Below are 15,749 nucleotides of genomic sequence, written 5' to 3' on the forward strand. Positions count from 1 at the left end.
CGTTGCTCAAATATCACTAAGATTCATTCAGTTTTTCTTGTTTCCTTCTAAAGCTACAAATGACACTACTGTAATAGTAAATCCTACACTATATTGAAACGACTGGTACGTCTGTTCTCACAGGACCTGAAAGTAGCAAACCTTGACTCTCAGTACAAAAACACAAAATTCAAACAGATTTTTTTTACTCTCAGCTTCCGAATATCTCTTGAGTATCCAACACAAGGTCACTTTCTTTCTGCAGGACACCGATGGGGAACTCCTATGCAGGCCAGCTGCGGACCACACGCTTTGAGGAGGTCCTCCATAACTCCATTGAGGCGTCGCTGAGGTCAAACACGGTAGTGCCTCGACCTGTCTTCTCACAGCTATTCCTTGAGACGGAGCAGCCGCTGGCACATGATGGTGGGTTGCATGGATGCAAAGGAGAAGGTGTGATAAGCCAAAGAGTATATTTCCTCTCCTTTTTTTTAAAATGTTGTGTTTTTTTGGTGTGCGTGTCTCCAACAGGCCGTACTGAAAATGATGATGAAGATGAGGAAGTTGGCTCAGAGTCTAACAGCCCCCCAATACCCTATCAGATGAAGCCCCCACCTGAGGGATGCTGCACAGTAACTGGTTTGTACATCTATATGTACTCATTTAAAAAAGAAATCACACTCAGGGCCTACTGCGAACGTCAACTGCATTAAAGTCACAATTGGCACCAGTCAATTTGCATTTTCATACAAAAAGCTAGACCCAGATTTGCAGTTTCCCTTTAATATAGTATTGCCACACCTTGCATTTATTAAATGTTCACGTTATCACAGAAATCATGCAAATGGTGAACGGGAGATATAATTAGTTAGTTAGGCTGGTGTGTTCTGTTGGATGTAAAGTCGCACAGTGTGAGAGAGTCTGTTTTGTGGGTGTGGTTGGTCATGGCTTAGTGAGACAGAAAAAAAAAGTAATTTGCTGTACTAGAAATCTCAACCGACATTAAGTAAAAGGCGAATTAGCATCAGAAAGCGCACAGGCATGCTATTTGCATAGTGTGTATCATTTCTCATTCAACAGAGCAATATATAAATCAAAGAAAAGCTTCCAGATTTAGTGTTTTTCTCTCCACAGGCTTCTGCCAGGCAGCCAAAGACCTGCGTCTGTCCTCGGTGGGATCAGATCCCTTGGACGTGCCGGCTGGGTTCATGTTGGTTGGGGTGAAGTGCCCCTCCCTCCCTGAGACCCTGCTGGTGTGTGCTGTGGACCGTCGCTTCCTGCCAGATGAACGGGGGCACGACGCACTGCTGGGTGAGGCACAAAGACACAGGAAAAATGTCTCAAAATGTCAATGACTAGGACATTTCACCGTTTTAGGAAAACCTTAGTTTGCATTTGACCGAGAGGAGAAAATGAAGCTTACAGATATACAGATATACAAAGATGTGTTCAGCCTATTTTAGCATCTACACTGTAGACAAAGGTAAACATCCTAACCCTAAACCAAAAACATTACTAAACCAATGGTATTACTCCTATTCCTTTTAAGTTCGGGACAAGATTGCAATGGTAACATGTGTGAATGCAGCCTGTTGTAATCCTGATGTACGTATGCTCCCTCCAGGCTTTTTAGGGAACTGTATTGGCTGTGGAGAGAAGGGCTTTCGTTATTTCACAGAGTTCTCGAACCACATTAACCTGAAGCTCAGCACCCAGCCCAAAAAACAGAAGCACCTGAAGTACCATCTGTGTCGGAACAACCAGAACGTGCTGGTCAAAGGAGCTCCCATCTGCTGGAGGGGACACGGTAAAAAAGGAGGGTCCTTTTTTCGGGATTTGGGATTTTTCCATGAATGTTTATCAAAAGACACACTGATGGCTCACCAGTGGAGGGGGTTCAATGTAGAAGTGGACAAAGTGAAGCAGAAAATGAAGCGTGTACACAGAGGAGACAGCCTGGAGCTAACCCATCACATTAAAAGGGTCGTAAAGGACATCACCTCCTGAAGCCTTCTGTGAGAAATATCCCAAGGAAAGAAAGCTTAGTTAAGAGTTAAAAGGTCTTTGTTTTAGCTTCTGCGTGTTTGGGTGGTTACAATAAATAGGAATTATTCTACAAGCGATCAAAACGTGCAAAAGCTCTGATATTGAGGAGCCCGGATTATGCAACATACTTACTGATTAGGCCCTTTTCCTGGAAGAAGTCCGTTGCTACGCAGCGATGGCGAACTGTTTTCGATACCATAGCTGAGCAGCGTCAGACCTGGGTGGAATATAGTGCAGCTTAACCATCAGGGCAATAGGTTTGACTCACTCCTCGCAATAGGAAAACATAGGAATAGGAAAACTTTCCTGGACCGTTGAAAGGCGTCTAAAAGATGGAAGTGCAGAGCATATATTGTTATTTCCTGCAGATTAAAACAGCCAGTGTCTATCTACCACATGCTTTAATTTTGAAATATCCTCCAATCATTAAGTTTATTCTCCTGTGCTGCGCGGCCATCACATTTAATATGGATAAATGGGTCCTTTTACATCGGGGTCATGATTGTAAATCTGTGTGTTCCTGGCTTTAATCAGAAAAGTCCTCTATCTTTTTCAAATCGTCATAAAACGGCTCCTGTTATGTGCTCAGACAAACACGCTCTGACATTAGCTACTGGAGCGGTTCTGTCTCCCTGGATGTCAGATGACTCCTTTGTGTGCATTTGTGTGTGTTTTTCAGATGGCAGGATGAGACAGACGGGGTCCAGTCTCTCAGAAGCCCACATGACATCCGATCAACAGCTACCAAACATGGCACTGACACACCCACCACACACACCTGCCAGCTACACAGGTGACACATCCGGACGCAAACACACAGAAATGTGAACATCAAATCCAAGAATGATTCGTGGAAACTAAGGTTCTCTAAAAGTCGTTGACAGACACAGATGTCCCTTTCAAACTAGCGTTAATATAGATATATAGTATGTAATAATGACAGAAATTAATTTTTTTTCTCTTTGGTAACAGCAGGATCAAATGTGGACCCGAATGGTCTGCCACAAATAGCTGGCGTCCCACACTCGCAGACAAATGGCAACCACGTGGTTCCCCCCAACGCCCAGCCCGTTTTAAACCAGTCAAGACCTGGAAGACCCTCAGCTAAAGGTACAGACTGGGCAAACCAATCAAATGATAATATCAGTATCACTCCTCATACACAGAGAGAATTATATTTGATTAACATAAATAGCGCAACGCAAAGATTTAAAACATTAACAATATATATATATATATATATATATATATATATATATATATATATATATATATACGCGTATATATTACAGAAATATGGCCAAACTAATATGGTCATTAAATATCTGATATCTGATAACTCACCAACTAGTTATCAGGACATGATAAGTTATCTAATGTCAAATATATTTTTCTGATTTTTCACCACCATCTGGCTTCTTGTCAGTTTGTGTCTTTTGTAATTAAACCAGAGTTTTCTTCACACCTCTGAATAGGAGCTCTCTCTCCTTCTCTCCTACCTCCAGCCGCCCTAACTGTCTGTATCTTTATGTGTGTGTGTGTGTGTGTGTGTGTTGTAACACCCCTGCCTTACAGGAGCAGGGCATTGTGTGTCGGGGGTTGTCCTTTGTCTTTCTGTCTCTCTCCCTGTGTCTGTCACCTCTATTTAACAAAGTTGTAAAATTCTCTCTGTCTCTGTTTTTTTTGGTGCTGAAAGAAAAGCTTCCTTCCTGTCAATGTTTTTTTCATGGCCCTTTTAACAAGCAGACCTTTTATATGTCTCCCTGTTGTTGCATTTCAACAGAGGTTGAGAGGAAGAGGATGAGACAGGTTAATATATGACTGAAGTACTGTTTTACATTACTTTAATAATGCACGTTCCTTCTTAAACATAATAAATGTTGATTTGTATCCAAGCAAAAGATACATTTTTGTATTTTTGTAATTCCTGAAGCAGAATAAAGCGTAAAAAATATCTCAGTGAATGAATTTGCAACAACAAAATATCTACAAAGCCGAAAAATACAATGTCATGGGACTAACAACAATGTGTTGGAAATGTATTCAAATGTGTGAACAGTTATCTTTTTAAATGCTTTGTGATTTCATCCTTCTTTCTGCAGGCTCCCTTGCCAATGCAGGACCTCCAAAGAAGAGACACAAGGGCTGGTCGCCCGAGTCGTCTGCCAACGGTCAGTCGGAGAGCACAGCGAAGACACCGACCTCGTCATCAGCCTTATCCACAGTGCCAGTGTCTTCTGTCCTTACAAATGGAGCCAGATCAGGTAAAAAGGGGACAAGCTACATTTGTAGATAAATAAAATCCTAAACAAAGGGACATATGGGACCATTATGTGGTTATGTATTTGTGTTGTGAGTTGCAGTAGTTGTCTGTTGTGTAAATTCCGTTTATATTTCTCTGCTTTCTCCAGAGAACGCAGCCCCGTTGAGTTTGCTGCAAGGATCCTCCCTGACATCACTTTCTCCACCAGGGTTGTCTGTGACAATCCCCGATCAACTGCTACACACCTGCAGACTGCGACCTGTCATCTTTAAAGGTGCGATACATCAACTACATCAGTGGTTTATGATGAGTGATATAAAAGTAGACATACGATTTGGTGTGGTGATCAGTACTGGACCTGCTCAAGCAGGTGATCGGTTGAGGTTTCGTGGTAACCACCCAACAGATGGCCAGTTTAGCTCGCCCTCGACCTCAGATTAGAGGTCATCCACCTCCTGAAGCCTTTCCCCCCTCCCCTTTCAACCTTTTCACCCTTTAGTATCACCTATCAACTCATTCACCGCCGCCCTCCTTTCTGCCTTCATCTGCTTCTGGTATCTGGTGTGTTCGCTTTCATTCTGTTATTTTATTTCCGTTTTCAAATATGCTGCATTTGAAATTGGGTTTCTTCACACAAAACTTGTCTGTTCGTTTTAATTGACACAAGATAACGTATAACCACATTCATTTGGCATATTCCTTTGTCCGAAAGAACTTTCCCTTCTATGTACATTTGGAGCAATTGCGGGTTTTACATATTGCCCATAGACATTTCAATATGTCAATATGTGGAATTACATAATTAGATTACATGTCATTTAGCTGATGTTTTTATCCAAAGCAACTTGCTATAAGTGCATTTTAACCATAAGAATACAAACCCAGAAGAACAAGAAACAAGAATGTGCAATTTGATCAATGAGGAGAGGGGGGTGGACACAATGAAGGATCCTGCCGTTAATGACCAAACCCACAGCCCCAAGTCCAGTTTTTCTGATCTGTCTAACTCTCCCTAATGCAGGTCATGGTTCACTCCCTCAGCTGACTGGAAATGCAGACGAAGTGCTCCTCAGTTCTCTGCTTCAGAGTTGTTATCTGAGCTCTCAGAACCTCCCCAGGGTCTACCAGCACTATGGACCATCACCCATTCAGCCACTGTCAGCTGAGATGCAGATTCTACTCACAGTCTACTACCTCGTTCAGCTCGGTCAGTGTTAAGCCTTCTTACAGAACAAAATCTGGAATCATACAGAGTTCAGTGCGACTCAAAGGAGGAAAGTAGTTGACCCTTGATGATGTGGCTGCTGTGTTTCATAATGCCCACTAGGAGGCAGGCAGCTATAACCAAATTAAGTTGAAGTATTCTGCCTGCTTTTTGTTAGTTCTCTACGAAGTCCACGATATTTTGAGTTATTCATTACCACACGTAATCTTTTCTTTGTCTCTCACCTTTATTCATCCAAGGACCTGACCAGGTGCCACTGGTAGAAGACTTGGAACAGATATTCATGAGGTCATGGAGGGAGTCTCATCTCAGCGAGATCAGACAGTACCAGCAGCCTCAGACACCAGGCAGCCAAGGGAGGCACTATGGCATAGAGGTGACTTTTTGTTAAAAAGTAAAGTTTGAGAAAAAATAACTAAAGGCAGACCTTTTGAAATGAATGTAAACCCATTTACAAAAGTGACTCATCTACGGATGTACACATTCCCAGATTTCTGCCATTTAGTACCTCTTTCTCCGCCTCTCAAGCTTATCATGCTGTCCTTGTCATGCAGGATATTGCGCAACCAAAATATTGATGACAAGTCAGCCGGGTAAGACTCAATAAATGAACAAACGGCCCTTCTTTTTTCTGCTCTGTCTGCAGACTACATCCACGCTGCCTGGGCTCCCCCTACATCTCTCCTTACCTCCCCAGAGCCAACAACCTCTGACCCCCAGCCAGCTCCCTTGGCTTGCCCAGCTGGCTGCATCCTCCTGTGGAGAGAGCGTTGTGGTGTTAGAGGAAAATATTGGATCTTTGGCACATGGCCTCCAGCAAATGTTTAGCAGATTAATGGAGGGACGGCTTGAAAACACCAACTATGTGGTGATAATTGTCACTGCAGCGGGACAGGAAACACAGTCCTGTGTGGTCGTCACAGGTGGGAATCGCTTTTTAATGTGTGTCTATAGTGTACTTGATGTTTTTTTGTTCTGAGAAATAAACAGATTTTAATTGAGATGTTTTGTGTGTGTGTGTGTGTGTGTGTGATTTGCAGGTAGACATCAGTGTCGGGCCTTGGCAGAGAGTATGTTCTCCCCCAAAGAGGGTCTGACAGAAATCAACCACCAGCTCTCCACTGGTGTCTCCCAGGAACTCATCCAATACTGCAATTCCCAAGAAGGTGCGTGTTTTTTTTACATGCACATGTGTGTGTAGTGCAGACATATCAATGCGTGTTTGAGTTACCAACATCATGTGTGACTTTTGTTTTGTTTTCCAGATGGTGACTTAGATTCCCTGCTTGATGGTGCCACTGTGGACAACAGTGAGCCATCTCCCTTATCCAGCAGTCAAGAATCAACTGAGGAAAGGTGTCTTAAGACCACACACAGTCCCAAAGACACAAACAGTCCCACGGGTTCACACGCACAGAGTTCAAAAGACTTACCAAGCCCTCAAGAGAGAGCGTCAAGTCCCAAAGACACTTGTTCAGGTGAGAGGTTGTAGCATACACTGTCTGTGGAAAGTGTTGTATTTTTCTCTAATTTGCCGTTTGGCGACTTTTCCTTTGGATTCATTTGAAGTAGGCAGAGATGTATTTATTCGTCTTTATATGTGTGCAGAATACTCTGTGGAGTGGCGTGAGGTTCGTCCCATTCAGCTGGCAGTGGCCAGGAAGCTGCTGTCCCACGTTTGTGCCATAGCAGACTCCAGCACACAGAACCTGGATCTCGGCTCCTTCGACAGGGTCAGCTTCCTCATCCTGGTGCCGTCCTCAGAGGTCACGTTCCAGCAGACCGTTCTTCACCTCTGGAATTCTGGTATGGAAATGATACATTATGTTTTCCTCTCCCCAGTTGGGTTTATTCGTTCACATCTTTAAAAAGGAGTGACAAGAAGAATTATTGTAATTGGCGTGTGTGGCTTTGACAAGATGTGTTTTCAATGGCCGTCGTTCTCTTTGTCTGCATCTCGAAGGTGTCCTTCAGGAGCTTGGGGGTTCAGACCAGGAATGTGTGTCTCAACGGGAGGCTGAGCGTTACGTGGTCAAGTTGGACCAGAGCGCTCGGGCACGAATTGACAGCCTCACACAGGAAGCACAAAGCAACTCCTACACACTCTACATCCTTGTCCATGACCATGCCCACTGTGACGTTAAAAGGTGTGTGTTGGGTGTCTGTGCTTGAGAAATGAGAAAGAGACCAGAGACGATTCAGAGTGACGTGTGTTTTCTCCTTCTGTGAGTATTTGTCTCTGTCTCCTATTCAGTGCATCCCACAGTAGCTCGGACAGTGGTTTGGGTCTGGTGGACCAGCTGTTAAACTCCCGTCAGGTCACAGATACTCCGAACATCTTGATTCTTCACGTCACCTCCTTCCCCTTCGCCCTGCAGACACAGTATACCCGCATCAGCCCCTACAATGAGATCCACTGGCCCTCTGCATTCAGTAACGTAAGATGGAAGTCTGTGTGTGATATACACACACTGTACTCAACATGCACTTGTGGCACATATCTGGAGGTTGATTTTACACCCATGACATTTTGTGTTTGTGTGTGTGTAGGATGTGGACCTGTATCATGAGAAGACACGCTACTTTGGTGTGTCGGAGCTCTTAGAGTCGACCCGTTCAGGGAGCAGCCTGCCTCTGATGCGTCATGATTCCTCCTTTGAAAGCATGGCGTCTGCCCTGGAAGAAAGGTAGCACAAACACACACGCTTCATCCACACAAATACCGTATTCCTCACTAGCCGGGTTGAATTACATGAAGGCCTACACAAAAGCAAAGCAAGAACCCTTTTACAATCTCTCTCTAATCCCTAGGTTCCCCAAGCTGCACAGCGCTGTGATCCGGACGACAGTTTTGATCCAACAGTACTGCATAGCTCTGATGGCTGCATCCGGCAGAGTTGGCAGCGCCCACAATCTCCACAAACACACCTCCGTGGAAACCCTGGAGATTGTGCAATCCCTGCTCACCGCTTCCCAGCAATGTCCCGCCCACCATGGTCACATGGTCCTCCTGCGGATCCCCTCTTTGGCTCTGGCAGCATGGGCCCACCGACGGCTGTCCAGAGTCAGGAGGCAGCTGGGTCTGGAGGAGAGTTTTGAAATCATACTGGGGAATCCAAACCAAGCTCTGAATATTGGACAAAGCTTCACTGATCAGATCAAGGTTGTTAGCAGGCTATAATATCATGTAATACAGGATGAATTATTTCATGCATAAATTATCTTAAAGGTAGTCAAATAAAAAAAGACACTGAATGACTGTACTTGTCTGTGTCCTGCAGACATGGCTGAAGATCCAGGATGCAGACTGGGTTCCTCGGACCTATTTGGAGCTGGAGGCCCTGCCCTGCATCCTGATCCTGTCAGGAGCTGAGCCGCTGGGAGAATCACTGCCAAGGTACACGGAGTGCTTTGATTAAAAAACACCCCAATCTATGGCCTAAAAACGTACCGCTTTGTGCCCAAGGCTCCACCCACTGTAGTTCTATCACCAAAGGTTAACTTTATGAAAGCGAGAAGAGGTTTCATGTGTAGACCAAAATGATCACGTTCCCACTACTTAAGTGTTGTACCATATTTTCTACATCTAAATCTGTTATTGTTATTAAGGCCATTGTTAATCAGGGAATTCCCTCTGCCCACAGGTCATTGAAGTATTGTGATCTTCGAGTGATAAGCTACTCCTACCTTCAGCGAACCACACTCGAACAAGAGCTGGGACTAGCTGCTTATCTTGTGAGAGCAGAGGCTCGACCCCCGAACAACCTCGGACCTGGAAGTGACCTGCTGGAGAGCGATGCAGAGAAGCTCAGCAGCACTGACAATGAGGAGGAGGAAGGACAAGAGAACGGTGAGAAGGCTTGCACTGTTCTTTGATATTTTAGGTGTGTGAAATGCTAACTTGCTTTTTTGAAGATACATTTTGTTTTACTCTCTTCTTTTCCCCTAACCCTTTAAGGAGAATCCCCTCTGTCATTCAGCCAGCAGCTCCAGTCGTGTCCAGACGGTGGAGCTTCTGATCCCTTCTCCACCCAAAGCACCACCTCTCCAAATGTCCCAAAAAAAGGGACCGTGGATACCATTCAGCCTCCCTTGCATTCACAGTCTCAACTTCAACCCCTGACCCAGTCTTTGCAGAATACTCAAGCTACAATACACCAAACTCAAGTGCAGAGTCATTCTCCGGCTCTACCCATCTCCCAGCTTCAGCCGCAGCCCCAATTTCAGATTCAAAACCAGCCATTATCTCAAACAAATTCCCAACCTTGCGCTCAAACGCTTCCCCAGCAACAGTCCCTCTCTCAGATGCCAATACCCCAACCGCAGTCCCAACCGCTCCCCGCGGCCCAGTCTCGCCTCCAACACTCCAAATCCACCTCCCCTGGCTCCTTGTCCCCGCGAGCCTCCTCTCCCAATCACACCTGCTCCTGGGCGAGGGGAGTGAGTCGTCCGCCTTCTGTGCTCCTCCCTCGTGCCCTCTATGACATCATCACAGCCAGCGACAGCAGCGGGCTGCCACGATGTACGTCATTCCTGCCTCACATGTCTGTTGCATGGGCAAGCAGCTTCAGGTAAAACAAGCAATATCGGATCATATAAGAGGTGTAAAAGCTGGCTAAACATTTTATCAGCCACTCTTCTGCTCTTAGGACACTAATGATATGCTATGTTTCATTGACTGCTTGATGCCAAGTTAGTATTGTACTAAATACACAGTCTATACACAGCATATTAAAAAGATTTTTTTAGTGGTTTGGTAATCAATTTGTAAAAATGTAGGTGCAGTTTCTTTCTACTGCACCTTTTAAGCAATCTAGAAGTCCAACAATGTTATAAATACTTAGAAACTTTCTGATCATATTTGATGCAATGGTTAAGATATGAATAGATAGTTGATTTGTTTCAATTTAGGTAGATCCCACAAGGCTAATCTAGCTAAAGGTTTAAAAGTGCATTAGCTGTTTAGAAATAAAAAGCTCTAAAAGAGGCTTCAATAAATATCATATCATACAAATCAAGTCACTCAGGCTTGAGGGGTCTTTGCTGTATTAGTTGATCTTGCCTTGTTCCAGTATAACCAGAATGGACAATTAACTCAGTTGCTCATGTTCAGGCCCTTGCTGAGTAAGATGATGACATGTACAGAACAGTCACTGTACTATCGACAGTGGACGGTCCCCCGGTCCTACCACATGGACAGCAGCAATCGCACTGAAGGACGAAGTGACAACTTTCACCCTCGCAGACTGCTGCTCAGCGGCCCCCCACAGGTTATTTTTCTCTTCATTTTTTCTGTTGTTCGTGTCTAGCTCATGCTTGGCTGTATACTTATATTATTTGCCTATTTTCCTTCCACCCTTAGGTGGGTAAGACAGGAGCGTACCTGCACTTCCTGGGTATTCTGTCTCGGATGCTGATCAGGTTGATGGAGGTGGATATCTATGATGAAGAAGACATCTACTACAGTCAGTACATTTGATGCAGTAGGAACCATCAACATCAAAACTGTTCTACTGTTTCATTTTTTTTGCTAGCCTTGCTGCTAAAATCCTATTATCACAAATATTTATTTCAGTATGTGCAAAAAATAGCTCCCGATCTTCAATATTCATCATGCTGTTTGTGTTTATTCAGATGAAAAGGAGCAGGGCGTGTTGTACCACCCGTCCAATTCATCCTGGCCAAACCCCGGCATCATGAAGACGATGCCCTTTGACTACACCATCCACGACCCTAAATATGATGACATCAGCTCTGTCTATTGCCCTGGATTCACACCCAGCTTTGAGGGTAGGCACAGTCAAAAAACACTAGTCAACATGTTTACACACAACCAAAACTATATTCACAAAAAAAGATCTTCTCTAGTGTTTGTTGCTTGTAATTCCCAAGAAGTTGTTATATGTTCCATTGTCCTAATCTGTCTTTGCCCCTGTTAAATTGTCAAGGACACCCCGTGCGGCAGGAGGATGTGTACCTACGGAGGCGGACGTCTAGGATCAAGCTGTCTAAATATGCAGCGTACAACACATACCACCACTGTGAACAGTGTCATCAGTACTTGGGCTTCAACCCCAGATACCAGGTCAGCAGAACACAAACAGCACTATATAATAACTGACACTCTGATGCCTTTTTTTCCCCACTGATAATGTTTGTCCTCTCTAATCGTGCAATTAGATGTATGAGTCATCACTTCGTGCCTTCACATTCACCCATCTACTGCTTGGGGAAGAGATCCAGCTCTACTTCATCATCCCAAAGTCTAAAGAGCACTACTTTAGCTTCAGCCAGCCAGGTGGCCAGCTGGAGAGCATGCGTCTGCCTCTCACCTCTGATTGGGTGAGTCCTCGGGGAAACCAGAGAAACTCAATCTAAAATACTTGCATTTCCTTTTTCTGGCTACCACTATAAAGCAGCTGAGTAACGCCTGAAGTTGTTCAATTGTTTAGCACACTGATGCTATCTTCGACTAGAGATAACAGCTATTAGTTATGATATCAGTAGATTGGGAGGGTTAGAGTCACCCTCCCTGTTGATCTACTTTTACTGTGAATTACTGTGTTTGGGGTGTATAAGGAAGGACCTATTATGATACAGACCTAATGTCTGATGCCGGTCTCTTCTTTGTGATTTTATTCATTCATATTTCTGTTTAGAAACATTAGCGGCCAGCCTTTGCATTGATATATCTTAATACACGCGTACCAAAACACTGTTGGTTGAGCATAGTGCAACACCCTTGGGCTCCACTAGGTGGTGGTACAGGCCAGACTAAACCACGACAACAACCGTCCTCATGGGAAAATCGATCACTGTATCCCAGTAGTTCCTATTTTATTTATTCCCTATTTATTCCCTATTATATCCCTAAGTACAGAGTGGTTTTCTGTTTAAGAGGATTATGTAGATTAAGAGGAACGCTAGATAATATTGTTGATCACATCACATCGATATGATAGTTTGATCTGTATTATTTTCTTCTCCCGCAGAGCCCAGACTGCATCAAAAGTCCAATCTTCACCCCAACCACAGGTCGCCACGAGCACGGTCTGTTTAACCTGTACCATGCTATGGATGGAGCTTCACATCTACATATACTGGTGGTCAAAGAGTATGAGATGGCAGTGTATAAGAAATACTGGCCCAACCACATAATGCTGGTACTGCCCACTGTCTTCAACGGAGCTGGAATAGGTATCTTATTTCTACTACAGTATTATAATGAACATCTCTAGATACTTAAGGCATCCATGGCAGGCGCAGATACACTACTCAATCTTCATATAGTACTTCTATTCTCCTGCAGGTGCAGCTCACTTCCTGATTAAAGAGCTCTCGTATCACAACTTGGAGCTTGAGCGCAGTCGGCGTTTGGAGGGAGGGGGCCCAACAGATGACGTCTGGCCCTTCATCATCCTGGCCGATGACTCCTGCGTTATGTGGAACGCAGTGGACCTCGACGCACACAGGTATATGCGAGCACATTATTGATAAGAATTACAATGTTGGACAAAATAGCGGCTGCTTGCTTTGGAAAAAAGAATATGCTGATCATGTTATGACTCATTTCTCACTTCTGCGGAGGTTAGTGGTTCAGTGGAGCACGCTGTGTCACTGAAGCAGATCTTACAGCACATGGAGGCCTGTCCGGAGCTGGCCCACTACGGACTGTGCGGGATCAGGAAGTGGAGCAGCCGTGGATTAACAGGTCAGGGTTCATGATTTAGAAAAGATCATACTAATTTAAAGTATAAAAACAGCATCTCAGTCTTTTTAAATACTACACAAATTAACTTATGTCCACATTCACAAAGTGTAACTTAGCTCGCTAACTAATTATTGCAGGTGTGTTGAATGTCTGTATCCAAACTTTACCTCAGATCTTTTTAACAAACTCCTATTAGCCAGTGTGCATCTTCAGATAACCTGCCACATAGAGCCTCAAGATGTAATGCTTAGGCATTGTCTTTTAAAATATTACATTTGAAGTGGTCACAAAAGTGTATGACTGTCTTAGCTACTTTACGAAATAAATAATAGTCGAACGTATAACATATATAACAACAACTTTTGTGCTTTTTGACTATGATCAATTTCAGGTTGCATTTATTTTGTTTCCTCCAGGTAATAAACAGAGGGAGCCCTTCTCCAGAGGTCACCTTCATGACTTCCTTCTCCTCAATGTCGACCGGAGCCAGAATGTCCAGTACAACCAGAACCGCTTCACCTGTCACGATGTGGACTTCACCCTGAGGCTACACAGTGCCGGACTGCTCGTCTGCCGGTTCAACAGCTTCAGCGTCATGAAGAAGCAGATCGCCATTGGAGGATACAGGACATTTATTATCAAGACCAAGGTAGATGCTGGAGACACGTGACAACACATCTACACGTCCACAAAATTCTAAATGTTTAATTCGAGCATTGTTGATCTTAACCATCAAACAACCGCATCAAAGGTCATCAAACAAGTTTCACATTTCCCCAGACGACAGATGTTCCCACCGCAGTGGGGCCCTCGCAGTACATCTGTGCCCCAGACAGCAAGCACCTTTTTCTGGCTACACCAGCTCAGCTGCTCCTGGAAAAATACCTTCAACACACCAGGCAGAAGCTGTTTCCACTGAGTACCAAGAACTACACACACCCCGTACTGTCTGTGGACTGTTACCTCAACCTGGGACCTGAGGTATAGAAACGCAGCCTCCTTCTTTGGGGTAAAATATCGACTTCTGAACAGATGGATAGGTCCCGTCACCCATACATTTCCCCACACATTGTTTAAAGCTCACACCATTCTTTCTTTCTGCAGGTGACGGTGTGTTTTGTGAGTTCCAGACCTCACTCTGTCAACATCAGCACCACAGGGATGCTGTTCAGTGGCCTTCTCCTCTGTTTCGCCGACTCGTTTGTGACACCCGGCTTCCTCAAGAAGTTCACCTTCCTGAAAGGTTAGTCTTTCTGAATACCTGAATGTGCTACTTTTAGCATTTTAGTCACAATAAAACACATATAAAACAATCCACATATCTGCAATACCACCGGTTCAATGGCAGCCAAGGACCTCTGCGTAGATCATAACCCTGCCCCCCCCCCCCCCTACTATCCACTATATAAAGTCAGAAAAGGTGATTGTATCCATTTTACATTTAACTGATCTATCCCCTCTCTTGTGTGTGCTTCCATGTAGGTGCGACTCTGTGTGTCATCAGTGCCGATCGTAGCTCTTTGAGGCAGACAGTGGGCAGGCTGGAGCTGGAGGAGGAGTGGAGGTTCAGGCTCAGCGATGAATTCCAGACTGCCAACGCCAAGGAGGACCGCCCGCTCTTCTTCCTGACTGGAAAACACATATGAGTGAAACACAAATGGTCCAGATTTCCACTTTATTTGCTGAGGGGAAGAAATGTAGTGGAGTTGACAGCATGACAGCGAGCACTGACAAAGGTTCTGCATCGAAGAGAAATCGTGTTATGGCCAAAGAAAGAATGAGGACACAATCATTTGTGTGAATTGGTGGCCTACCTTTGGCAACAGACATTTTTAGCGTGCTATTTTGGATATTACTGTATATTTTAAATATATTTTGTCAAATTTGTATTTTGTAAAAAAAAGTACTTATCCAGTGTGTACATTAAATAGTTTTGTGTTTAGATGTAGAACTTTTGTTTTGCTTAATGCTCAATAGACTGTGTGGTGATTTTATTTGTAACTGAAGACACAAATCCACCATGTGTTTTAAGCATGTCATGTACAGTTTTGTATGGCTTCATTGTATAAATGTACAGATATTTTAAATTTCCTTTGTGTGTTTGTTTGTGCCTTGTATTCCCTTGTAGTAACTCTGTTGTTGGTGGAACAATTGACATGTTTTGGCATGCATCATCTTCATTCTGTGCTTTCGAAATGGTGGAATTTTCAGGTTCCAGAGATAATAAACAAGCATAAAGCGTGACCAGAAAAGTACCGTACCATTCTGAATATGAGATTGCCCATATGTGTTCAGAGATTTCAGTTACCCTCCACATTACTTAATAAACCGTAGTTCAGACAACACGCAGTTAGGTGTCTGGGTTGTGAAAGCTGAGGACTTTGTGTCTTCTAAATGTCTTCGACTAGGATCCGGTGTGACCACAAAGGTGAGCACATTCACTGCATATGAGAGGGTGTAGCAGGAGTTGGGCTGAAGTCAGTTTCTTCCACACTATTACTATTCCATCCCTCTGAAATGATAGC

General features: G+C 44.1%; 1 protein-coding gene across 3 annotated transcripts; it reads left to right on the plus strand.

The window, feature by feature from the left end:
- Positions 1-248: 248 nt before the first annotated feature.
- greb1 (growth regulating estrogen receptor binding 1) lies at positions 249-15,558 on the plus strand. 3 transcript variants are annotated; one of them, XM_037456458.2, is made up of 33 exons: positions 249-405; positions 511-618; positions 1,114-1,290; positions 1,604-1,786; positions 2,705-2,818; positions 2,998-3,135; positions 4,128-4,289; positions 4,437-4,562; positions 5,310-5,495; positions 5,753-5,889; positions 6,160-6,436; positions 6,554-6,679; positions 6,779-6,991; positions 7,122-7,319; positions 7,477-7,660; positions 7,768-7,951; positions 8,064-8,200; positions 8,325-8,676; positions 8,795-8,910; positions 9,158-9,363; positions 9,472-10,084; positions 10,627-10,783; positions 10,876-10,978; positions 11,148-11,303; positions 11,462-11,598; positions 11,694-11,855; positions 12,506-12,710; positions 12,823-12,985; positions 13,106-13,224; positions 13,641-13,873; positions 14,005-14,205; positions 14,329-14,467; positions 14,707-15,558. In XM_037456458.2, exons 1-33 carry the CDS (start codon positions 252-254, stop codon positions 14,868-14,870), a joined length of 6,030 nt encoding a protein of 2,009 aa, XP_037312355.2. In that variant the 5' UTR covers positions 249-251; the 3' UTR covers positions 14,871-15,558. The 3 variants fall into 3 exon arrangements, with proteins under 3 accessions (XP_037312355.2, XP_062417796.1, XP_062417797.1); XM_062561812.1 differs by having other exon boundaries at positions 249-618; XM_062561813.1 differs by having other exon boundaries at positions 249-618; positions 3,001-3,135.
- The last annotated feature ends 191 nt before the right edge of the window (positions 15,559-15,749 follow it).

The sequence above is a fragment of the Pungitius pungitius genome, chromosome 4 (genome assembly GCF_949316345.1).
Source record: "Pungitius pungitius chromosome 4, fPunPun2.1, whole genome shotgun sequence".
Classification (NCBI taxonomy): domain Eukaryota; kingdom Metazoa; phylum Chordata; class Actinopteri; order Perciformes; family Gasterosteidae; genus Pungitius; species Pungitius pungitius.

Bases quoted from the DNA above. Each gene is read 5' to 3' on its own strand.
- greb1 (XM_062561812.1), top strand. From the start codon at position 252: ATGGGGAACTCCTATGCAGGCCAGCTGCGGACCACACGCTTTGAGGAG. The intron at 1,787-2,704 runs GTAAAAAAGGAG...TGTGTTTTTCAG, and splicing joins CATCTGCTGGAGGGGACACG to ATGGCAGGATGAGACAGACG. The intron at 6,680-6,778 runs GTGCGTGTTTTT...TTTGTTTTCCAG, and splicing joins ATACTGCAATTCCCAAGAAG to ATGGTGACTTAGATTCCCTG.